Raw genomic sequence first — 25,403 nt, forward strand, 5'->3', positions numbered from 1 at the left:
GGACCTAAAGAGAAAAATATCATGACAACAGTATATTACATGGTTGGTGGTAGAAGAAGCCCCCTACTTGATCATTGAACACAAATATATACACATACATGTGATTATCTGTCATATTGTCATAAGCCATAAGCTACGGGCATAAGATATTTGGCTTGGTGTGGAATTAATTATAATTTGATGATGATTGAGTTGCTGTTTCTAATTGATTCTGAGAATGGATATGGTTTTTATTCTTTTTTATTCAAATCATTGCTAAATGCACAACTGCTATATGTCTCTACTCAGACTTGGCATGGTGTTAACGAACATAACATTCGTAATAGTTAGGATTTTTAACGATGTTTTAAAAAATTGAATCGATTGGTACAAATGGTTGAATTGGGAACTAAAGCTAGAACTGGTCCGAATAGCTTAGAAAATTTGGAGGTCTTAAAAATCATATAAAAAATTAAGACACCTAGATCCATTATGCATATTGCAGCACAAGTATACATTATGCATATATACAAAAACTACAACATATTAAGCAGCCAAGATGCCTCATATTAAATCATTTTTGCTTCAGCTATAGTTACTCATAATCCCATTTTTGCAAGTGGTCTCTGAAAAATTAAAAACAAATATTTTAACCAGTTGCATAATGAATAAAACATGGCTACATCGAAATCACTATCAGCCTGTAAAAAGATGCTCGGAGGTGCGGCTAGTTTTGTTGGCAACGGTGCCATGGAAGGTAAAGTGAAGGTGTAGTGGTCTAGCAGATACAAGATAATTGAAAGCACCAATTTGAATCTGCAATACCTTCAGGCTATGTGAGTTTGTAAGGGATGTGTGCTTGATACCACCGTGCGACCACCAATGTAGTTAATTCCGCATGAAACTCAACCTTCGGAACATGGCAGCAAAGGCAACCAAAATTGAGCAGTTGATGTTATTGTGAATTGGAGAGTGGTGCCAAGCCAAGAGATTGGTGCATATGTGGATGGATGAAAGAGATTGAATTGGAAATTTCAAAGATGAAGAGGGAACCAAGAAGAGGAAGAGATGCGTCAAAAAAGCAAAGAAAAAGTATACTTGGCACATCATTCGTGCGAGAGTTCTCTCGTGATATTAAGCAGTTCCATTTTTATCATGTTTCCAGTTGCCTCCTTGTCTTTTCCCTGTATTGGACATGTTTTTTCCTGTTTATTGATATGTGCTCTGAGGTCCATGTTTCTCATCTTGTTTCTTCTTCTACATCTTTCCCGTTGCAATGTAAGGCGAAAAAGCCACAAACTAAAACAAAATTTGAAAGTACAAAACTCAATCACAAGAGTAAATAGTTCGAATGGAAGATTTAAAAGCTTGAGCCTCTTCATAGAAGCACTACCTAGATAGGAATAAGCAAATAAAGATATTAATATAGATAGATCCATGTCATAGATAAAATACCACTCAACACCTAGATAAAATGCAACCATCGTCTCTGTTGAAGAAGATGAAGACATTCATGTTGATTCTACCAATCCACATTTACAAACATGTTTCTTACCTCAGAGCAAAATACACCAGTTGATAATTTATGTTACTTAAGTTTAAGTAAACATCATTTACTACATAAGACCTGAACTCTAAAATGAAAACAAGTTCTAGGCTAAAAAAAAATATGGAGAAAGAAACTAAAATTGTTTGAATCAAAAGCAGGGTTGAGAAAATATGTGCCTTGAAGTGAAACTGGCCGAGTCTAGTAACATATCCTTTTCTAAATTATTATTAGCAGAGTTAGACAAAACAACATGCCAAATGCTTTACACAACTTATGCAACTTTTAGCTAATATTGTTTGTGGTTTTCAACTTAAATAGTTATTTTAATTATATAGGAAATAGTAAAGAACAACAAATTGGAGAGCTTGGTTCCTTGCATCTCAATTGTCTAACACTCATAATAAGTTAGGATAAAACAGAACATAGTTTGGTTTACACACAACTTCCTACTTTTAGTTAGGACATTTAAAATGCTTTACTAGAGCACCTAACAATATTTATAAGAGGTCTACACAGAATCAAACATTTAACATGTTAAGCCTCCAACACTTTGTTCTCCGGCTGCTGCTTTTGAACGTCAGCTTCCACAGCTTTCTGCCTTTCAGCTTCAGCTTCCAGGTCAGCTTCCACAGCTTTCTGCCTTTCATCTTCAGCTTTCAGGATTTCAAGTTCAGCTTTGTAGTAATCAAAATCAACTTTCCGCTTGTTAACTTCATCTTTCAGCTTTCAGCTTTCTAATTTCAGCTTTCAGCTTTTGAATTTCAGCAGCTATATGCTTTCGAATTTCAGCAGCTTTCTTCTTACGAACTTCAACTCTCCGGTTTTGAACATCAGGAGCTTTCTCCTTACGAACCTCAGCTCTCAGCCTTCGAACAGAAGCAGTTATTTGCTTACGAAACTTAGTTTCCTTCTCCGAAACTTCATCTTTGAGCTTTTTAACTTCAACTTCCTTCTTTTGAATTTCATCATTCAGCTCTTGAGCTACATATTCCATCTCACGTTCTTCATCGGCTATTTTATCCCGCAATTCATCTAACATGCACCTCTGCTGATTCAGATATTAATTAACATTAAAGAAGTCAAATATGAACAAAGAAAATAAAATAAAATGAAAACCATAGATAAATCCCGCAGGGGGCATAAACTTTGATAGCACTTCAAAAAAAAAAAAAAAAAACTTACCAGGACTAGAGTGTCATGAGAAGAAGGAGGATGCTGCTGTTGCTTCACTAGTAGCATATGCTGGAGGAAGTTATGAGCAGCAATCTTCGCGGAGGACGCCTGGTTTAGAGATTGATATTATTAAAGAAGCCAAAATATGGAAAAAGAAACTAAAATTGTTTGAATGAAAAGCAGTGTTGAGAAAATACGTGCATGGTGTTAGATAATAAAATAATAGTCTATGTTATTGGGCCTGATAGTTTAGAGTTCATTAGGTTTTATATATATATTCTCTAATAACTCTTTTGTAATGTTAAGCTAATTATAATGCAATGATATTCTATTGAAACCCTAGCCGTCTTTCTCTTTTCCTATTTGTGTATCTCTGATTCTAACATGGTATCGAGAGCTTGTTTCGATCCTTCTTAGACTGTATGTTGTTATTCCGCTGCCGAGTTCCCAAAAAAATTTGGGAATATGATTGTTTTGTTTTTTGTTGATTAGTGGTATTGAAGAAAGAAAATAAAAATCCTTCCGCTGTTCGATTTGATTGTTGGATGTTTCATTTGGTTTGGTTGCTATTGATGCATTTTGACGTGAAAGGCATATTGGTTGTTGTGAGTACGAATTTTGATTTAGTATTGATGGGATCTAGCTTTGCAATTGAACAGTGAAGGTAACATGTTTTTATTTGATTTTGGGAACTACGTGGTCTACTGATTTTGCAAGTTTGGAGCAGCTATTTTGATTGTTTGTTTTTCTTTCAATTTCAACTTGGGAATATTTTGTTTGGAACGGTGCCTCGCTTATCCGATTTCAATATTGCAATTGGTATGATCATCTTTTGATTTGCTTTCATTGTCTCTATTGTTTTGTTGGATTGAGAAGATTGCAAAATATCTTTGTAGATGGTAGCGTTCACTTTGCTCACACGTACGAGGTTATAAACACAAGTGATTTGTTGCTTATTGTTGGTTTTTATGTTCAATGATTGGTATTAACCATGTGTGCACTTGCAACTTACAGATTGATCTAGTTGGTTCAGTTTGATTTGGTTTGATTTGGGTTTAGTTGGTTTTGGTTTGATTCGTTTAGATTGATTTGTTTGGTGAGTCGAGTACTCACATTTGGTGAGTCAAAGTGCTCACAATTTGGTTGTTTGCTGAGTCGAGTGCTCACAATTTGGTTTCTTTTGATTGATTGCATTGCAATTCTTCTCCCTGACTTCTTCTGATTGTACTTCTCCCTATTGCACTTCTTTCTGATTGTATTGCACTTCTCCCCCAATTGCACTTCTCTCTGATTGTATTGCACTTCTCCCCCAATTGCACTTCTGATTGCATTGCACTTCTCCCTATTGCACTTCTCTCAGATTGTATTGCATTTCTCCCCCAATTGCACTTCTCTTCTGATTGCATTGCACTTCTGATTGTATTGCACTTCTCCCCTATTGCACTTCTTCTGATTGTATTGCACTTCTCTTCTGATTGCATTGCACTTCTCCCTATTGCACTTCTTTTGTTTGATTTGGTACGATTTGGATTGGTTGACTTTGGACCGGACTAGATTGGATGTTGGATTAATTTGATTTGTTTCTCCCTTCTTTGATGATTTTTGTATTGACTGCGAATGACTGCTCTCAATTGATCATGATCGTAATTGGGTTGATTTATTGTCAGGGCTAATTTGTAACAAGCTTAAAGCTTAATAAGCTTTAGCTTGAGGGGTGATGTTAGAAGTTTATTTTATTTGGTAGTTTATTTTATTTTTGTATTTTGTTTGACAAACTCATAATGTTTCTTGTTGATGCATCATGAGTTTGAGAGTAGGTGTTAGATAATAAAATAATAGTCTATGTTATTGGGCCTGTTAGTTTAGAGTCCATTAGGTTTTATATATATATTCTCTAATAACTCTTTTGTAATGTTAAGCTAATTATAATGCAATGATATTCTATTGAAACCCTAACCGTCTTTCTCTTTTCCTATTTGTGTATCTCTGATTCTAACACATGGAACATAAACTTGCTAGCTTCAGGGTCGTGCACAAATTTTCCTGGTTTCCATAATGAAATTCATTACTCAGCAACATTCATACCTTGTTGTTGAGTAATGAAGCAACAATGAAAATTGGCGCGAACACTAGAAAGAAAGACGATATATCATCTTATATATAAGAACCATATCCATTAGATCAATTAAGCGCTTTAGATCAATCAATTTTTGTTTTGTTGGGGAGTCCGGAGGAGCTCGGGAGAAATAATGGGCCAATGCTTCAGGACCACACAAGAGAGGGAGACACCACATCCCAACCCAAAACCTTAAGGTGTTAGGTTAATGAGTCACCTCTCATTTATATCCAACATTCATACCACACATAGTCGATGTGAGACTTAAATACTCACTTGAAACATAACATTCTCCCCAAAGTGTGAGTTCCCCCACATACTATAGTTGATCCAAACCAGGATCCCCGCCTGCTCCCCCACCAAGCCGAACCTCTATGCTCTGATACCACTGTTAGGGAGTCCGGAGGAGCTCGGGAGAAACAATGGGTCAATGCTCCAGGACCACACAAGAGAGGGAGATGCCACATCCCAACCCAAAACCTTAAGGTGTTAGGTTAATGAGTCACCTCTCTTTTAAATCCAACATTCATATCACACATAGTCGATGTGGTACTTAAACACTCACACTTGAAATCCAACATTCTCCCCCAAGTGTGAGTTCCCCCACATACTATAGTTGATCCAAACCAGGATCCCCTCCTGCTCCCCCACCAAGCCGAACCTAGGCTCTAATACCACTGTTGGGGAGTCCGGGGGAGCTCGGGAGAAACAATGGGTCAATGCTCCAGGAGCACACAAGAGAGGGAAACGCCACATTCCAACCCAAAACCTTAAGGTGTTAGGTTAATGGGTCACCTCTTTTATAAATTCAACATTCTTCCCACACATAGTCGATGTAAGACTTAAACACTCACATTTGAAACCCAACGGTTTTGAAATATTCAATTTTTTTTTTTTCTTTAAAAAATCGTTAAAGAAAACAGAATTAACGTAAGAAAAAAGCTATTTATCACGAATTGGATTATCCCGACTGTTTATCACGACAAGAGGCTTTGTATTGTAGATAAGTATTTAATTTTATCAACCCACTCATGTATTTTGACAAATCCACAGCCACTATTGTGAGTGACTAACGGTCGTATAGTTAAGAGGCCAATCCGAATCTTGTTTTTTTTAAGGGACAATTGTGAAATCCAAAATATCTTTAAGGACAATTGAACTAATTAAGCTTTTTTTTATTCAAAGTTTCAATCAACTATAGAGGATATTTATGTTTTTCTTCACAAATTCATGTAGGATTATGAGATCAACAAGCTTGAATGTTAGAAGAGAAAGTTGGAATTTTGAGATGGAAACCCGTATTCAAGGAGATACCTGCACTAAAAAGGTAATTTATCATTCTCTGTAACTCTGATTCGTATGAGGTTAGTTTCTATGGATAGCTAACGAAATTTCGGTCGTTTCGACACTAAGTTCACGAATTTAGGACTAATATTGAGCTCTGGTGACGATTTTAAAGTTGAGGGTCTGAAGCGGTGTTTCTGCAGAATTCTTGTTGGTATAGATCTGCACTTGAACGGTAATAAATGTCTCCTTGTAACTCTAAATTTAGTAGGTTTTGATTCTGTGTGAAACTAACTCAATTACGGTCGTTTCGGTGCTGGTTCCGTCATTTTTGGAGGAGTAACCAGTTCTGGAGACAATTTCAAAGTTGGAGGTCTGAACCTGAATTATGCAGAAAAATCTGTCACGGAATTTGCATATGCGAGCGGCACTATCAGATGATTTTGAGCATGCGGAATGACTCGGTGTTGTTATCAATCTCAGGTAGGTTCTTTTAGCAGCTTAACTTTTAGATTAGTTACCACTTCTAGTCGCCCAAATAAATATGCATGACAACATTAGTTAGATTAGGATAATAGTTTCCCCAATTATATTAATGTATCACAACTTTAGGGAATTTAGGACTTTAAGGTTTAAATCCCAAAATCATCTCCATTCTACTAATATAATTGATATTGTGTTGTTTATGACCGGAAAAGTCATGGATTGTAGATGGATATGTTCTTTACAAATACTGCAGAGTGTTGTATTGGCATTCTCGCTTAGCGAGCATCATACTTCGCTAAGCGAGCGTATCAAATTAGAACTCTGCGGAATTAATAATTTAAATAAAAATAAGCGAGCGTATCAAATTAGAACTCTGCAGAATTAATAATTTAAATAAAAATCCACTCGTTTTATATCCCTGACTTATTCTGAAATATTTCGTAAGCAGTGTAATAATATTATGTGATTAGAATGTTTATCACGCTTAGGAATTTAGGTTCAGGAATCATGACAGTTAGATTACCCTGGGAAGGTTTTTCTTTTCTTTTGGGCAGGACAACTTAGAACATCAGGTTAGAATATGTCAACCAAAAAATTATATCAGAGGAGTTATTTATTACTCCATATATGGTTATATTATGTGATTGTGAGCCCAGACGAAACGGACGTACCTTATTATCCAAGTACGCAAACCAGACACTCCAAGATCGGCTTGCCTTGGAGTGTACCTTGAGACTTAAAACGAACAAGATAATTTACTTTGCGATACACTTTATTTATGTTGTTAAGTTATTTTATGTAAGACTTATGAAAATATGTTAGAAACTGACATTCAGGTATCCCGGTGTAGTCACCATTAGTTGGGTTGTAGGATCTCACTGAGGCTTAGTAGTCTCATCCCACGTCTATTTTTTTTTCTTTTCGGATAGACAGGTTGGATGAAGTGTCGTGGCTGAGGATCATGAAGTTCAAGTACTCGAATTACGCTTTGAGCTGATGTCAGAGTTATCTTATATTGTGAATAAGATTCAGTTTATTTATGTTTTCAGTTGTTAGCTCAATGCATTTATTCCTTGGATTATTGTAATCCACAATATGTATTTGGACGAATATAATATATATTTTTCATCTCGATCCAGTTATGTATACTTCTATTGATATTCTAGACAATCGATATGGGGTGTTACAATGAATGTGTTTCTATTTTTTTTTTTTTTGTTAAACAAATTGTTACATCTTAATATCGGCCCTTAGATTTATTTTTGCCACTTGTCATATATCTATGCAATGAAAAGGAGGCCATCCAGATGGAGCAAAGCCGCAAGTGAATACTCTGAAATGCGTCTATTTGTTGTTTTGTGACCCTTATGTGTCGTTTATTTATTTGCAAACTATTTGATTTGCAAAATATTTTCTTCAACTATCAGTATCCAAAGGAAAGAGAAAAAACAACCCACGAAGACAAATGAATAAATATCAGCACCGTCAAATTCCATCTTAAATGAAATTAAATAATCATCAAAAATCAATAAAATAAAGGGCGATGGTCATTAGTAACTTTTAATTATACACCATTTATCTTTACCTAAAGAAAAAATCAAGATTAAAATATTTAACCTCTTTGTGAAACTTGTTGAACCAACCAACAAGTTTAGGATGATTAGCAAATTGCACAATAGTCTTAGAATATTCTTCGTAGTTCTTGAGCAGATCATTATATCCATCGAATTTGTAGTTTTAACTTGCAGAGTATCCTAAAATCATAAAAATCGGAATTAAATTATAAAAAATAATAAAATAAAAAATAAAAAATTTCAACCAATATTAATAATGGGAAAAACAATGTTCTTAGAATAACTTTTTTAGACAACTTTCTCTCTCATACTCACCTTGTATTCTTATTTTCTCTCTCCCTTTTTCACTCTATTTTTTTTATCCAATAAAAAAAGAGGGGGAAAAAAGGGAAATCGGATACCTCAATAATATCATCTTGTTGGTTAAACAATTGAACGATGATGTTCGTAGGAGTAGTGTTGAGCTTTTCAATCGTATTTGTTTGTATTTCGTCCATTTTTGTTCACCATCGCCTATGCAAACATCAAATTTACTATTAAATATGTAAATAAAGTACCCTCAAAATACGATCTTGAAAGAGTAAGCAACATCACTCTTTCAAAAGAAAATAATTCATGTTTGACTCTTAGAGTCGTCTATTTGAAATATGATCTTATTGGTAGTCCATTAGCATATCCAAGATGGACAATTGAGACTACTTATTGCTTGCCGAGAGTCTTTTATCTATCTAATCTGCACAAGACAGTATAATAAGAGTCTTTTGTATCACTAAAACAAGACGATATCTAACTAGAACAATAACAGTATAATAAGCATTGTTACACAAAACATTTCGTTATAAATGATAAAAGAATAAAAAAGGCAAAATTACACTGCAGGTCCTTTATCTTATTTTTTTGTAACACTTTGATCTTTATCTTTGTTTTGTAACATTTTAGTCCTTTATCTTTATAAACACGAACAAATTAGTCCTTTATTTAATTTTTTATTAAAAAAATGATGATGTGGCAGGACACATAGGATAAATTTATTTATTTTAATATTTTTTAATTGAAATGAAAAAAAATTCAGAAAACATGATGAAGGTTCATAACTTCATCATGATGTTCATCACCATATTCAAATTATAAAAAAAAAAAAAAAAGTGTTCATCATTTTCCAAATTTTTCACCTTGAAACCAATCATTCTTCATATTCTTCACCTTGAAACTCGTGACATCATCAATTCAAACTTATCAGCATCAAAATCTAGTATATAATTAAAGAAAAGATTTTTAGAACCCAAAGAAACCCAACTCGAATTCATCATAAATATAAAATCCAGAAAAATCTCAAAGGACATAAACATCAAAACACAAATTTAAGATATTTTTGGGTGTAATTTTTTCTTGGTTTCATTTGTTGTTGTTGTTGGTTCATAATTATGTGTTTCTTATGAATGAGAAAGAAAAGATTTTGGGTTAACTTTTTCTAAGTTTTAGATGAATAATTTGGTTGTTGTTGATGAATTTCTCAGTTTTGAATTTTGAGGTTGATGAATCTTTGGATTGAGTAGTTAATTTTGGATTGGTAAATTATTTCTAAATAAATTATGTTTTTAAAAAATCAATATTCAGTTATTTATTTATTTATTTGAAGATGGGATGAATATGATGAAGATGATGAACCTTCATCATATTTTATGGAAAGTTTTGCATTTCAATTAAAAAATATTTGCAATAAATAAATTTATCCTATGTGTCCGGCCATATCATCATTTTTTTAATAAAAAATTAAATAAAGGACTAATTTGTTAGTGCTTATAAAGATAAAGGACTGAAATGTTACAAAACAAAGATAAAGGACCAAAGTGTTACAAAAAAATAAGATAAAGGACATGCGGTGTAATTTTGCCAATAATAAATAAATAAATAAAGTGTCTTCTATCTATGTAATTAACACAACAATGAGGAAAAATTAACTAACCAACTAATTATAAATGATAAAAAAAATGAGTCTTCTATCCATATAATTTACACACACAACATAAAAAAAAAAAAAAAGAGTTTCGCCAATTGTTTAATTAGTCAAAGAAGAGAACAAAGAAGAAGGAGAAAAAAATGAATGAAACGTAAGGAATGACAGAGAAGCATGAAGTTGAAGCCTACCCTTCTTTTTACTTTGAATAGACAGATCAAAACAGGACATTATGAATGAATATCAATAAATAAAAGTTTCAGATTTTGATTGATCTAGCAGAGAAATAGCTTAATTACGAGCTACGAACAAGACTGGCGGATGAGAACAAGGAGGAGGAGGAGGCGAATAAGGAGGACGGACGGACGCGCTTAGGGTTTTGATCTGTATTGAAGAGGAGGAAGGAAGATGAATGCGTTTTTATTTTTTTTTGTTTAAACAAATTGTTACCTTTTAATATCAACACTTATTATTTTTGTCAGTTGTCATATATCTATGCAATGAAAATGAGTAAAAGAAGCTCATACAAATGGAGCAACGCCGCAAGTGAATACTATGAAATGAGTCTGTTTGTTGTTTTGTGACCCTTGTGTGCCGTTTATTTAATTTGCAAAATATTTTCTTCAGCTACAAGTATCCAAAGGAAAGAGAAAAAACAACTCACGAAGACAAATGAATAAATATCAGCACCGTCAAATTCCATCTTAAATGAAGTTAAATAATCATCAAAAATCTATAAAATAAAGGGCGATGGTCATTAGTAAATTTTAATTATACACCATTTATCTTTAACTAAAGAAAAAATCAAGATTAAAAGATTAAACCTCTTTGTGAAACTTGTTCAACCAACCAACAAGTTTACGATGATTAGCAAGTTGCACAATAGTCTTAGAATATTCTTCGTAGTTCTTGACCAGATCATTATATCCATCGAATTTGTAGTTTTAACTTGCAGAGTATCCTAAAATCATAAAATCGGAATTAAATTAAAAAAAAAAAAATTTAAGGTTTCAACGTTGGTCCTATATAATATGGCCACTATCATGAGTTCTCAACATGGTTTCAAAATTTAAGGTGCATAAAACCATAACCGAAGTACCACAACAATCAACAAATGTCCCACCTTCAAATCATGCAACGATCAACATTTACCCATGACTAATCCATTATTTAAATTCATGCTCAAACACTTGAATTTGTAAAATCTTTCTCATGAGAAAATATTGATGAAAACTTTCAAAATCTTTCCAAGGATTATTAACTATTCTAAAATGATTTTGACAATAAGCTTTTATGAGAAGTTTTTTAAGTTACAAGAATAATGCTAGCAACAGACTCTTTAACAAACACACTCTTTTATTGGTTGAAATTCACATGAGTCCCATAAAAAAATGTGGACCCATATAACTTTTATGGGATCCATATAAAATTTAATCAATAGAAGAGAGTGTGTTAGAGTGTGTTTGTTAAAGAGTGTGTTGCTAGCACTCCTCTAAGTTACAATTTTTTTTTATTGATAGACAAATGACAAACTGATTGAAAACTCACACACATAAAGTGGAGTGGCCAGGGTTCGAACCCTAGTCCTAACTAGAACTTTGACCCGTGCGGTGCAAGGGTCTAATTAGCCTAATATGTAACAAAAAATTGTAATATTAAAAGCTATTTTAAAAAAACTTTATTGTAAGCAAATGATGCGGGTTGAATTGCCACTGTAGACAAATTAATTTTATTTATTTATTTAAAACTGCAATAAAAAGAGAGTGAAAATGAGCGGGAAAAAGATTAGGTTTAGAGTTAGCTTATCGGAATGAATTTAGAATACAAGAGATAAGAGATATACGACACTAGCAATTTCAACATTTCTGCAGGTTAAGTTAGGATTTGTCCACTTTTTAAGCTACAATTTAAATCCCTTTATGTTTAGTTTTCTCATTTTCATTTATTATTATTTTAAAAAATAAACCACTGTATATATCTAATGAGAATTTAATTAGAAAATAAATAAATAAGGAGTCTCATTCAATCAATCATCCTTCCAACTTCCAGTTGCTGCTAAAGCCAAAAAAAAGATAGATATTTGAGCGGCAAAAGGAACAACAGCATCAATTAACACAAAGACAAAAGAAAAACAACAAACATAAAAGGTGGCGCGTGTGAATCACATTACTACTACTACTTACGTTTCTGTTTGTGTCGATGGCTACCACCTCTAACGTCATCCATACCAAGCTTCTAGAATTACCAAGAACCAACCACCACTCCCGGATCTCATTCTCCGCCAGCAACCACCACCGTGTCTCTGCAACAACCTCCGCCGAGGGACCTTCCTGTATCTTCGTTGGCCCTCTCGAAACAGCCAATAAAGAAACCCTCGAAGCTCTCTATTGCCAAGTAATTACTACTTCCAAATTAATTCATTTTGTGCATTTTCTTACTTTCAATTACCACTGATTGATTTTAACATGATGATCAGTGATTCTTTGCTTTTTTTTTTTGCTACAGGCACGTGATGCTTATTATAGCGGTGAGCCTTTGATACTTGATGACATGTTTGATAGACTAGAGGTATCAATCTTCCTTTACTATTTATTCACGGCATGTTTGGATTGACTTATTTGAGCTTACATTTGGACACAGGCACGTGAGCCTTTTTGTATTGACGAACTTATGAAAACAACTTATAGCTTATACGAAACAATGCAACTTTTTATTTCTTTGTCTTGTTATATAAATAGCTTATACATAAGCGTTTATCGGTTTATCCTATAAGCTGCAAATTAAGCTGTTTATCCAAACATGGTCTTAATTTATTCATTATTCAGGATATATAATTTAGTTCTTAACTTGTAAATGTTAATGTAATGTTTTTCCCCTATGGAAACAGTTAAAGCTAAGATGGTTTGGTTCAAAGTCAGTTGTCAAGTATCCTCGATGCAGTATCAGGAGGCAATCAACATACGCTGATGCTGAGGTAATTTCTCGACTCTTTATGTGCCTGAGAATGTTAGGTTTCTGTGCAATATATGATCATTATGATGTATTCTATTCGGTGTCTGTAGTTGCTACATATCTAGGGGATATATGGAAAAGCTTGTCTATGTTTACAGTTTATCTTATCTCACGAAATACTAATAATTTGAATTAGTATTTGAATACATTTATACAAATAACTTATGACATGTCTATAAGTTGTTTTTAGTTTATTTCAATGTACTCCCTATAGTAGCATATGAATATGCACTTAATTAAGCTCTTTAAAAGAGTATATTGAGTAATCACCTAACTAAGTCATTTAACCAAAAGCATGAGCATCCTCAGTAAGGCAGGGAGATAATTTTTTCTACTCTCATCTGTCTTTTTTCTTGGTTTCTTTACTATATAATATTGAGTGATTTGCTCTTAACTTTAAGGCAGGAAGATCTGTCTATGGTTCTTGCATTAGCTAGCACATGGACCGTGTTCCTTGCATTTGGAAGTTTAGCGTGTCTTGGGCCTATATCATACACCGTTGGGATGGCTTATCAAAATGCATTCGATTCAGGATTATCATATAGAAGCCAGGCATCTGCATTCGAGTTTCTGGCATTAGTGAATAGCATTTTGTTCATTGTGCTGGGATTTGTCATCGGGTACCCAGTTGCGTCAGCTTCAGGTAACAATTTTTGCTGTTATTTCTCTTCACTATTTGATGCTTTAATTTCCAAATTTGTACTCAAAGTCAAAACAACATCTGAACTTAACTCAAATGCCAGACCCTTATATTTGAGAACTTTGGTTCAGTTGGTTGGAGAGTTTTCTTTCTGTAGCCTAAAAAAAATAATCAATCATTCCTCACATTGCCTCTACTTATGTATATGTAATTTATTAAATATCAATTTGTACAGTTAAGGTACTTCATGGCCTATGGAGGAATGATTTGGCAGCACTAAGAGGTGCATGCCCAAATTGTGGAGAGGAGGTTAGTCAGTGAGATATAAACCTTTTGTTCCTTTTCCATCTTATTCTCACTCAATTGGTATTTGTATCTGTCCAGCTTGAGAGGCGCATATAACACTTAACTCGAGCATAATGGTTTGGATTGATTTTCACTCAGGTATTTGCATTTGTGCGAATGGACCGGAATGTTGACTCACCTCACAGAACAGATTGTCATGTGTGTGAATGCTTATTAGAATTTCGCACCAACGTGAAGGTAATGATGTGTAGATTTTATTGACATTTTGCAAAATATCTGTTTGTATAACTAGACTGCTATTTATTCCATTTAATCGGCGAAAATTGTAAATGACTATACCGAATTTTGGCAATCCATTTTAATGACGAGTACAGAGAGATGATATTTGTTTCATCCCTCTTTTTCTCCTACCATCCAAAACAAAACAATGTAACCCTCTAAAAGATGATCCTGATATTTGCTTGACATGTCGTGTTATCAATTTTCAGCGATCAGTTTCAAGATTTGGTAGACAGTGGGTTTATGGGCGTATTTACCTTGTTTCACCGAGAGGCAGATCCCGACGCCAAAGACAACTGTAAATTTCCTTCCCAGCATTTGTTACTTGCTTCAGCAATTGTCAATAGCAAGGATCTGAATACCCATAATATTTTTTCAACACAAACCAATTTGGTATTGTGCAAGTTTTTGGAGGTGAAATTTGATATGTAGACTTTTTTTTACATTTTTCGTTTGATATCAGATCTTAAGTAGAATTTCCAGGTTTATTTGATACTATTACATCATATAGAATTTCTAAGAATATTGAATTCTCATGTAAGGCAGAAATTGTAACAGATTTTTCACTGGATCATTATGGAAATGCTTTTGTAGTTAGTACTTCGGAATTGTTTGATTCGACTAGCTGGTCACAATAGAACATAGTCACATGCAATTAATATCTCAAAACGGTCTGATTAAAATTGGACAATACAAATCATAAAGCAAATTTAATTATTTATTATATATAAAATTTGAGATTAAAATTTAAACCAACATATTTTTATTCAATCTTAATTAAACAATCTCAATTTTTCAAATTGCATGACTACATTGAATTTTGACCGCATGAAAATTAATTCCTATTTTCTTCTCCAATATCTACAGTATACAAATTATTTATAAATAAATAATGAAATTTTCACCACCAGTTGAATCTAGTTCGGGGGTCAGTTCTGGCATCAAGTGGTTCCAGCCCCCTCCCGATTGCAGTTGCAGGGAATCGAACCGCAGTCCTCCCTACCAAGTTCAGCGCCAATCACCACTGAACCAACTAGTGATTGTTATAAATAATGAAATTTTGCATAAGATTATTATTTCCTCAATTTTGTTTCCAACTTGAGATAATTCATTCTCCTAATCTCTATCCCTATTTTCTTCTCAAAAAAACCAGTGAGTGACATAGGATTTGACCAATATAGTACTATTACTGCCATATACATACTCACTATACTTACCATAGTTAAACTTTATTACCGCCATAGTACTCTTAAAAGTTACCCTAGTTAATTCTTACCTTGACCATAGTTACTCTTTACGCATACTACCTACAGTTTGTTACCTTGAGTAGTGTCAGTATTTGTAACAAACTTCACACACAAACTTCAGAGGAAAAAATTTGAAAACCAGAGAGAAATCATGAACCATGGAAACCAGGTTCTTCTCTTCTTCTTTTTGTTCATATTTTTCTCTGAAAATGCATTTTGGTTCCTTTTTATCCTTTTCCTTAGCATAAATTAAGCGATCATCACTTGTTTCAACACACACACCATAAATGGTTATGAATTTTTAATGGATTTCGGTATAAAACGAAAGTTTCATCTTTCTCCGGCTAAGATTTTGTTACTAGAAGTTTCATTTTAGATTTTTAGCGTACTTTGATTTTGCTAGTAGAAGTCTCATTTCGGTAAACAGTGTTGTGGCTTCAATATTTAAAAATTGTGCATTCAATATTTAAAAGTATAAAAACTTATTTTTTTTAATATTAACTTATCATTAATTTTTGTAGAGATTAAATTGATAGTAAGTTGTAAAAGACCATGATTTAGGTCCGTTTGTTTCAGATTTTCCAACAAAAAATATCTTCTTTTTTTTTTTTTATAAAAAAATCACCTCTTTTTTTATGTTACTTGTGTTTGTACCAGATTTTTTTAACATGAAAAAAATCATTTTAGTAAAAACATCATTTTTTTTCTTCAAAATGAAAAGCTATTTTCAATAGCTTTCTTCAAAATCTATTTCTTTTTAAAACCATTTTCTAAAAAAATAGATTTTTGTGATCGTAAACAAACGGAAAATAGCTTTAGATTTTCTTCAAAATCTCTAAAAAAAATCTAATTTTTTTTTAAAAAAAATCAATTTTTTTAAAGCTTAAACAAATGCACCCTTAATTGATAGTAAATAGTTAAATATAAGGATCAAATTGATATTTTAATAGAGTCTAAAACTTTTTTGAAATATTCATAACATTTGAAAATATTTGACAGAATTAAGGACTAATTTGATAGTTTCACATAAAACTTATTAGAGATTTGAGTGTGTTCATTATTTTCAGTTTGATTGATTTATCTGACTTTTTCTATCTTGTCCAGATGCATTATGTTGGAACTGTTAACGTGGTGCCTAATACTGTAAGTTGGTTTGTATGTGTTTTGCACTTGTAATATTGAATGAAACACTATTTACAAAAAATCTTAGAATGAATAACATGAGAAATCAATTCTTGCTTAAAATGACACAAATACTAATATCTAATAGTGTCACTTTATTATTATTATTATTTTTATTTTATTTTTTGTCAGACAAAATGACAAATAATAAGTACTTCTGAAACTCACTATGAAGTATGAATCTGAGTGAAGGCGTCCAACATAACAATATCGATATTATTAATTGAACTAGGACTTATTATTATTGTTATTTACCTTGGCTTTGTATGGCTACCTAGTCCTCAATCTTGCTTTCACATGATGATTAACAAAACTTGGTTACATTACATTTTTCCCACGAAGTTCCATGGCTCAACATAAAAGAAGAGAATTTGGTTACATTTTTAGGTTGACAAATGACAATGCATATGTATAGAATGTTGTTTTCTTTTGTCTCTCTAAGTCACATGAATAGTTATAAACGATTATTTTAGGTTTAACTGCTCATGTATGTAATTTACTCTTACAGTTGGTGACTGTCCAATCTTCATATGAATTGCTTGGTTTTCTTCAGTTTTAAAAATCTTATGGATAGTTATGAGAATATAAGCCCTGTCTAATTGAAACCTTCTTGAAAGTTTTGACAATCATATGTTAAGTTAACTCTAAAGCTTTATATCTTATTTGCAGCGTTCTTATACCTTTCAGTTTGACAGTGCATCCGGTGGAAATCCTGGACCAGCTGGTGCAGGAGCTGTACTGCTTTCTGAAAATGGGACTGTGGTATCAAATTTATGCAACAAATTCAATTAGTTGATATGTTATTTATTTATAAAATGTAGCTAACTTTTTATTTCTTTTCTTCATAGCTCTATCGATTCCGTGAAGGACTGGGCTATCAAACAAACAATGTTGCTGAGTATCGCGCTTTGATTTTAGGACTCAAACAAGCTATAAGGAAAGGATGTATGAACATCACTATCCAGGGAGACTCCCAGCTTGTTATCAACCAGGTTGGTTCTGCTGATATAGATTATGCATTATTAGCGACTGCATATTTATCAATTAGATGATTAGGTGTGAACTAAACTAATTAACATTGCAAATTTTTCTTTAGTAAACAACAGTTTCAGGGGTCTGGAAAATCAACAATGCGCATTTAAGGAATTTATGTGACGAGGCTTTGGAACTAAAGAATAGCTTGCGCTCATTCCACATCCAATACATTCCTAGGGTATTTACTTAGTAATTTGGTCTCTAATGTCAAAATTGGGAATTGCTTTGTGGAGTTGGAAACAGTTACTAGTACTTTGGTATTTGATAACCATTTTGTTCATCCTTTTTGTTATGAATTGTTAATTTGCATGTATGTCTACAAAAGAAGTCATTTATATAAATGTTTGAATAACTAAATCTAGTATAATTTGAAATATTGATTCAACTCTTGAATTGAAGCTCGACATTCTAATTATGTGAATATTTATTTACATTCAGTTATAACTAGAACTTCATCACTTTGATTTTAGATTACAACTTCTTATGTTGTGCATCACCATAACATGTTTGTATGTTTTTTATGTTTAAGGAATATAACACTGAAGCTGATGCTCAAGCCAACCGTGCCATCAATCTCCGAGGTTAGACCCTAAGACTTTTCTAAGTTCCCTATAAGTTTCAATTGTTTGATCTTTGATTTTCTAATTATTAAGAATTACAATGAGTTTCTGCCTAAACTGATTTGAAACAAAAAAGTCAAATTATTACATTGGTTTTCTAAGGAAAACTTCTTTGATTTTCGTTTGTATTTGGTTTTCTATTTCAATTGATGCAATGAACGAAATATTGTGAAACAATCTGTTAGTTTGCATCAAATATTATTTTCATATCTGTATTTCATAGGGGATCCTGAAATTTAATGAATTTTAAACATTTTGTAGATGGACAGGTTGAAGAAGATCGTCTCTAATCTCGATTAATGATCATCTGACAGCATGCCACTGTCAAAAACTCTTGGCAACTATGTTACATTTCTGTCTATGAATTTAGCATAATGGGTGTTTTACATGTTCCCTACATGTCAAATGTCAAATATTGTTTGCAATATTGTAAATTTGAACATGCCTCTATGTCTGGATATTAGAAGCTTCAGGACTTAAAAATGTTGCTGTGATGTTCCATGTTTGGATTTTATTTCAATTCTGAATTTCTAGTTTCTATGTTCATCTGTGAAACTCTTGTTATATGATGACCAACATTGACTGAGTATTTGATGTCATAACCCCTAAAAAGAAGTTTTCCTTTCATACATACTAGTATAACACACGGGTTGCGCAGTTGCCGTGGTTTTTTTTTTTTTTTTTTTTATGATAGAGTGATATTTTCGTAAGTACTCCCTTCGTAACAAAATAAGTGTCATTGTTGACCACTGCACACTTGCCAATGCACAATTTTGAGCGTTAATATTTTTAATTATATATTATTAAAAATTATAAAAAGTTAATATTTAGAAAGTATTCATTGAGACAAATCCAACATGTTAATATTTATCTTTATATATATTAGAAGAAAACTATAGTCAAAGTAGGTTATGTGAGTGCACAAAAAAAATTGTCACATTCATTTTGAGATATAGTGCGAAATTATGATAGAGAGGTGATTTCGATTTATAATTTGGATAGAGCAATTGGGAATCAGCTTTGGGTGGATTCTTGTACTTTTCTTTCTTGCTTCACGTTCGTTAAAACTCGTTCAGATCACTTTCCTTTACTGTTAGATTTTAATCAATCGGAGGTTAAGTTTGCATCTCAATTCAGGTGTTTTAAAATGTGGTCTTCTCACTCTGATTGCATCAATTTTGTTTAAAATGTGTGGAGTTCTCAAATCATTGGCTGTTCGATGTTTATTCTGAGTCAAAAGCTGAAAAGTTTGAAAGAGAAGCTTAGGATTTGGAATAAAGATGTTTTTGGAAATGTCTTTGATCATGTCAAAGTCTGTATGGTAAAGCTTGAATCTGTGCAATCTCAAATCAACACAGTAGGGCACTCTGATAATCTAAGGGAGCAAGAGAAGCAAGCTCAAGCGCAGCTAGACAAGGCCTTGCATCCTGAAGAACTTTTTTGGCAGGAGAAATCAAAGAACTAAATGGCACATTGAAGGGACAGAAATACTGTGTATTTCCATTTCTATTAATGGTAAACAAGAAGATTTTTTCACTTGCACCAGAGCAGTGAGACATCAAATAATGACATCAAATAAGAGGTGTTGATGGTGGATAAACTTGGAATAGAGATTAGAAAATATACTTGACAAAAAATTGAACGGTTAAGGAGAATATATTTTTTTTTTTGAAGAAGCTAAATTAGCCCACCCAAATTGACACCAGAGCAAATCGAACTTGAGAACGGTTAAAATTATGATGCTGTTAGTTTGAATGTGTGATTACATGCCTAGTGCGGTTTGTTCAAAAAGTTATAAGCATGATACTTCCTTCCATAACCTTGCATCCGCCCCTGATGTCAAGTATCAAGTTGATCAAATATAAGGAAGCAACAATGAGAGTGAATGATAATGGCTTAATTAGAGAGAGGAATGAGGTGACTATTTCGTGGAAGGCACTGATGCATGGTTGGGTGACCCTTAATACGGATGGTGCAAGTAATGGTGGCATTTGTGCGGGGTGTGGTGGTGTCATAAGAGACAAAAACGGTGAATGAATATGTGACGTTAGTAAATTCTTGGGCAGCTTAGCAAAGTTAAGGGGAGTGATGGAAGGATTCCTAAGGAGTAGCGTCAAATATGAGACTTATTTAAAAAAAAGCACGCTAAACATTGCTCTCGGACCAATGGTTACAAAAATTCTAAATAGACGTGGTAAAAATCTTGGTTGAGTGTTTTGTTTCCTCAAAATTTCTCATTTTTATAACGTCCGCTACTTAAATAGTGTAAAGATAAAATAGGAAAAATGTAAGGCGCATGAGTAACCGATATGATGATAAAAGTAAATTTCCTGCAACAATAGCAGAACCAATGAATGGGCCTTAAAGATCAATACTTGATTTATTTATATATTGGTGAAAGGTCAATGCAAATCAAGTTTAGTCGAAGTCAAAAGATCAAGTAACCGTCACTAAAAGCCGAGCACATGAAAAGTCAATAAAATATCATTGGATGAGACCTGCGACAAGTCAAGTCAATAGCCTCTCCATCATTAATAAAGTTAATCGATTTAATCTTTGTTGAAACAACATCATTTTTAGTATTAAAAATAGTAGAATCAAAAGCTTTTTTTTATCAAATAATAATTTTCGTATACTTTTGAATACTAAAACAATTCGGTACCTTATTCTTGAGCTGATCTTATATCATAGAGTGGTTACATTCGGCCTATCTCACATGACTAAGAAACCATTTTTCATAAGGGTACAAAATTAAAATTCAAGGTTTGAATTCTGAACTTCCATTAATATTCCTCGTTGCACCGATTGATATTAATATGAGAAAAATAAATATAACACTAACAATAAAATAAATGTAATTACATTGTCAATCAATCACAATCATATTTTTCGACACGTCATATTCACTTAACTTAATTTTTTTAATATGACATGAACCATTAAACTATTCTTATTAATTTATTTTTTTGTGACTAAACTATTCTTATTAGTTGCCAGTGTGAAATTAATCTATATTAATATATATTTTTTAAACTATTAATATATTTTAATTTTTTTTTTGAAAAGATTAATATATTTAAGTAATCTAACATATCTTTTTTTATTTGTTTTTCTTAAGTAATCTAACATATCTTTTGAGGAATCTCACATACTCCTTATTATTTAGGCTAACGTGTCAACGTCTATATTTTAACTGCACCATTACCGTCAAAATATCCACATCAGCATAATCGTAGCCGTCTATCCTAACTCCCCCAGTTCCTATATATACCTCATCAATTCAACAAGTTTCCCTCAACGTTCTATATTTTCAATTTTCAATTTTCAATTTTCAATTTTCAATTTCATTCCAAAGCTTCTGAAAAACCTCGTGACTCCGATAACGAGAAGCAGGAAGAGGAGCGTAACCGATGAGAGAAGACAATGTGAAAGGAAACTGTCCAACACACATTAGAAGACCAGAGAGGTAAACCACCGGAAGAAGAAAAAAGTATCGGAGACTCCGCCGTGTAATAATACCTGCCGACAGATGAATCCTGGCCGGTTTTGCGATTTTTGATACGGCTCCAGATAAGTTGAATTCAACTTTGAACATGTCTTTCTTGATTTTGATTTCTTTGATTCTAAATTTTGATTTTTCATGTTTCTTGATTTTTTGATCCGTTGTGAAAGGTTGGCTTTAGGGTTTGCTTCTATTTCTTTGTTTCCTTTTCACTGATCGTCTGTTATAAATGTAATGATATGCTTTTCTCAGATTGTAGATATCAAGAATTTTACACAATCACACTTTTTATATTTTTATGGTTTGAATCGTTGCTTCAAAAATAGGGTTTTTCATTCTCATTCTCTCATTACTATTCATCCATTCTACAATCACAGAAGAGAACAACACTCTTTGATTCTACCACCAAGAATCAATCATACAAAAAATCAACAACAACAAGAGTTTTGCAATGGCTTCAAGAATTGTTCCTCAACAACAACACAAAGGTGCGTGTTTTCTTCAATCATCTTACTAATTTTGATGTTTCATTAATTTTTCTGGGGTTCAATGTTTTGTTCCAAGATTGGAACTTTATTTGATGTTTCATTAATTTTTCTAGGGTTCAATGTTTTGTTCCAAGATTCGAACTTTATTTGATGTTTCATTAATTTATCTGGGGTTCAATGTTTTGTTCCAAGATCGGAATTTTATTTGATGTTTCATTAATTTTTCTGGGTTCAATGTTTTGTTCCAAGATTGGAACTTTAGTTTCATGTTTTAAGGGTTTTGTCCCAAATCCAACAAAAGGGTCTTGATCTTTTTTTCTGGATTTTGTGTTTGGAAGGAAACAGGTGAAGGAAGGAACCGAAGAGCACTTCTTGATATTGGAAACCTTGTCACTCTAAAAGGTGTTGAAGTCAAGCCAAATCGCCCTGTCACAAGGTTCTTTCCCCATCTCTCTCACATTCTCTCTGATTTTGTGATTTTCTCTCTGATTTTGAGATTCCCTCTCTGATTCCCTATTGATTTTGATGATTCTTTTAGGAGTTTTTGTGCACAACTACTTGCCAATGCAGGTTCTCTTATATTATTTGTTGAATCTCTTTCTTTGATTAATTGATTTAATTTAGTTTATGTTATCCATTGGTAGGTTAGTGATGATGATTGTTTTCTGATTTTTGTATTGTTTTGAAATTGTAGAAACAAGCTTGTGCCAATGGAGATTCATCATCTCCTTCACTATTCTCTCCACTTCAGGGACTTGGTTTGGAGAACTTTGCTACTCTACTTTCTTTATTCATAGCTTTTTTTACAAAATTTTTCTCAACCTTGTTAACCTTTCTGTTTGAAGTGGAGAAATTAAATATGATTACCTCTGTGCTGGGATTAATTTGGCAATGTGAATTTATATTTGAACACCTCTGCACACGTACACACACACTTCTCGATTATTCTTTGCAAGCTTGGACGAGATAACGGTAAATCATCCTTAGGATATAATTGGTCTTTTTATTTTTTATTTTATTTTTGTTATTATATGCATATGTATTTGTTCCCAAGTAATTGTTCTTTGATCATAGTTTTGTTTGGCAATGTGAATTAAAGATGTTTGCCTCTTTGCTGGGATTAATTTGGCAATGTGAATTTATAAAGGGAAGCGTGTACGTTGTCGCACTCCCTGCCTTCAAAAGGTGCCTAGGTTATTCTTTGAAGCTTGGACGAGATTATCAGATAACGGTGAATCATCCTTGGGATATAATTGGTCTTTTTTTTTTTATTATATTATACGCATATGTATTTATTCCCAAATAATTGTTCTTTGATCATGGTTTTATTTGTTTCTGTCAAATAACCGATTATCCCAAAACCTTAAGGTGTTAGGATAGAGTCATATCAATGGTTTTATATTATTTCTAACACGCCCCCTCACGCAAGAGCCCACTTGGGCTTGAAGCGTGGATAATGCATAGGCCCACCTACCATATGCTTAAATTCCACTTTTTAATTAGAAAGTGAGGGGAGCGGGGATCGAACTCTAGACCACTTAGTCATAGAGGCTCTGATACCATGTCAAATAACCGATTATCCCAAAACCTTAAGGTGTTAGGATAGAGTCATATCAATGGTTTTATATTATTTCTAACAGTTTCCAAATAGTCCTTCTTTGATTCATGTAATGGCAAAGATAAAGATATAAGTCTGGATGAAAATTTGGTTAACTCTTCTAAGAATCTTTACATTTCAGTCTTTTTTTGATACTCAATATATACTTTGAGTTTTCATTGTGGGTGTTACAGGGGAGAGAGCCTATAAATGTACGATTTACTGTGGAACCCATGGCAGCCCGAGGTTCAAATACTTAGCTTGGGATTTTGGATAGTGTCAGAGTTTACTCTGTATATGTATCAGGAATGCAAGTACGAGTGAAGCAAGGATGAGGAATTCCCTACAACTTAGTTTGGCACAAGAATCCGCGCTTTCATTTTGGTTATCTCTACTCTGACTGAATTTTTCTCATTTCTTTGTATTTTTAGAAGATCTGGGTTTTTTTATTACAAGGACCTGTTTTTGCTTTGGTGTTACAGGGGAGAGAGCTATGTATGTACTGTGGGATTTGGAAGCTTTGAGCCTTTGGATTCAACGGGTTATTTCTTTCCTTGAGTGTTGTTTGTTATGAAATAGGGTGTCATAGTATAATGTGGCAGTGCTTGTATTTATTTTTGTTTAGAATTATGAAATCTAATATTAGCATTGCATTTCTTTCTTGGATAATAAAGATATAAGTCAAATTTCTTCAATGAGTTGTTCTTTACTATTTTTTAGTTTTGGGCTTTGTTCATAATTGAATTTAATTGTAAATCTACTTCTCTGCGGCGTGGTTTCCCAAAATAATGTTCCTCTCTTTTAAAATATTTTAGTTTTCAATAACTCCATCGCTTTCGCATGCATATTTTCTTGATATTTTATTTCCTTTGATGTTGTAGGAAGGTAATTTGTGAACATTGATTCCTTGGCGGTGATTATAATTGGTTGGCGGTTTGCTTTAATACTACTTATTAAGCATCTTTCATAGTGTATATTTTCTTACAATTGCTTTAATACTATTTTTTTACAAGTTTATTTAATTCTTGAGAATCTGTGTATATTTGTCGAGACCCGATACTAACTCATATTTAGTCTGCTAAGCCTAGCCTATACATTTTGTTAACTTTTCCTCTCTGCTGGGATTAATTTGGCAATGCAAATTTAGATTTGAACATCTCTGCTGGGATTATTCCTTGCAACTTTGGGCAAGATTATCAGATTATGGCGATTCATCATTGGGATGTAATTGGCCCTTTTTATTACTTGTATATGTATTTGTGTTTCTTCCAGTGTTGAAGTTTTTATTTGTTTTTGTAGCAAGAACCTGAGTACTCTGACAAAGATTAGAAAGATTTTGGAATGACACTTTGGTCTTTCCAAAGATGAGGAATTTTG

At 33.0% G+C, this 25,403-nt stretch overlaps 3 protein-coding genes and 1 long non-coding RNA gene across 9 annotated transcripts; all 4 read left to right on the plus strand.

Annotated features, from left to right (window-relative positions):
* Positions 1-5,851: 5,851 nt before the first annotated feature.
* On the plus strand, positions 5,852-7,761 carry LOC123889271. 3 transcript variants are annotated; one of them, XR_006802444.1, is made up of 3 exons: positions 5,852-6,144; positions 6,231-6,336; positions 6,449-7,761. It is a non-coding gene; the product is annotated as an uncharacterized LOC123889271 (long non-coding RNA). The 3 variants fall into 3 exon arrangements; XR_006802442.1 differs by having other exon boundaries at positions 5,855-6,144; positions 6,231-6,584; positions 7,517-7,761; XR_006802443.1 differs by having other exon boundaries at positions 5,855-6,144; positions 6,231-6,584; positions 7,521-7,761.
* Positions 7,762-12,138: 4,377 nt separating this feature from the next.
* Positions 12,139-14,959, plus strand: LOC123889272 (PGR5-like protein 1B, chloroplastic). The gene is made up of 7 exons (XM_045938533.1): positions 12,139-12,512; positions 12,624-12,686; positions 13,006-13,092; positions 13,536-13,773; positions 14,006-14,079; positions 14,215-14,313; positions 14,565-14,959. Exons 1-7 carry the CDS (start codon positions 12,318-12,320, stop codon positions 14,655-14,657), a joined length of 849 nt encoding a protein of 282 aa, XP_045794489.1. The 5' UTR covers positions 12,139-12,317; the 3' UTR covers positions 14,658-14,959.
* An 801-nt stretch (positions 14,960-15,760) lies between these two features.
* LOC123891744 lies at positions 15,761-18,822 on the plus strand. The gene is made up of 7 exons (XM_045941642.1): positions 15,761-15,771; positions 16,670-16,753; positions 17,454-17,546; positions 17,703-17,776; positions 17,891-17,997; positions 18,349-18,400; positions 18,701-18,822. Exons 1-7 carry the CDS (start codon positions 15,761-15,763, stop codon positions 18,727-18,729), a joined length of 450 nt encoding a protein of 149 aa, XP_045797598.1. The 3' UTR covers positions 18,730-18,822.
* Positions 18,823-21,770: 2,948 nt separating this feature from the next.
* LOC123893221 (G2/mitotic-specific cyclin S13-6-like) lies at positions 21,771-24,914 on the plus strand. Of its 4 annotated transcripts, XR_006803366.1 has the most exons (6): positions 21,771-22,429; positions 22,775-22,865; positions 22,968-22,999; positions 23,124-23,660; positions 24,221-24,410; positions 24,509-24,914. XR_006803366.1 is itself a non-coding variant. In XM_045943158.1 (5 exons), exons 2-5 carry the CDS (start codon positions 22,393-22,395, stop codon positions 23,270-23,272), a joined length of 309 nt encoding a protein of 102 aa, XP_045799114.1. In that variant the 5' UTR covers positions 22,151-22,172; positions 22,319-22,392; the 3' UTR covers positions 23,273-23,732. The 4 variants fall into 4 exon arrangements, 1 of the variants encoding a protein (XP_045799114.1); XR_006803365.1 differs by lacking the exon at positions 24,509-24,914 and having other exon boundaries at positions 24,221-24,493; XR_006803367.1 differs by lacking the exons at positions 24,221-24,410; positions 24,509-24,914 and having other exon boundaries at positions 23,124-23,401; positions 23,529-23,732.
* The last annotated feature ends 489 nt before the right edge of the window (positions 24,915-25,403 follow it).

This window comes from Trifolium pratense, linkage group LG6, assembly GCF_020283565.1.
Source record: "Trifolium pratense cultivar HEN17-A07 linkage group LG6, ARS_RC_1.1, whole genome shotgun sequence".
Lineage (NCBI taxonomy): Eukaryota > Viridiplantae > Streptophyta > Magnoliopsida > Fabales > Fabaceae > Trifolium > Trifolium pratense.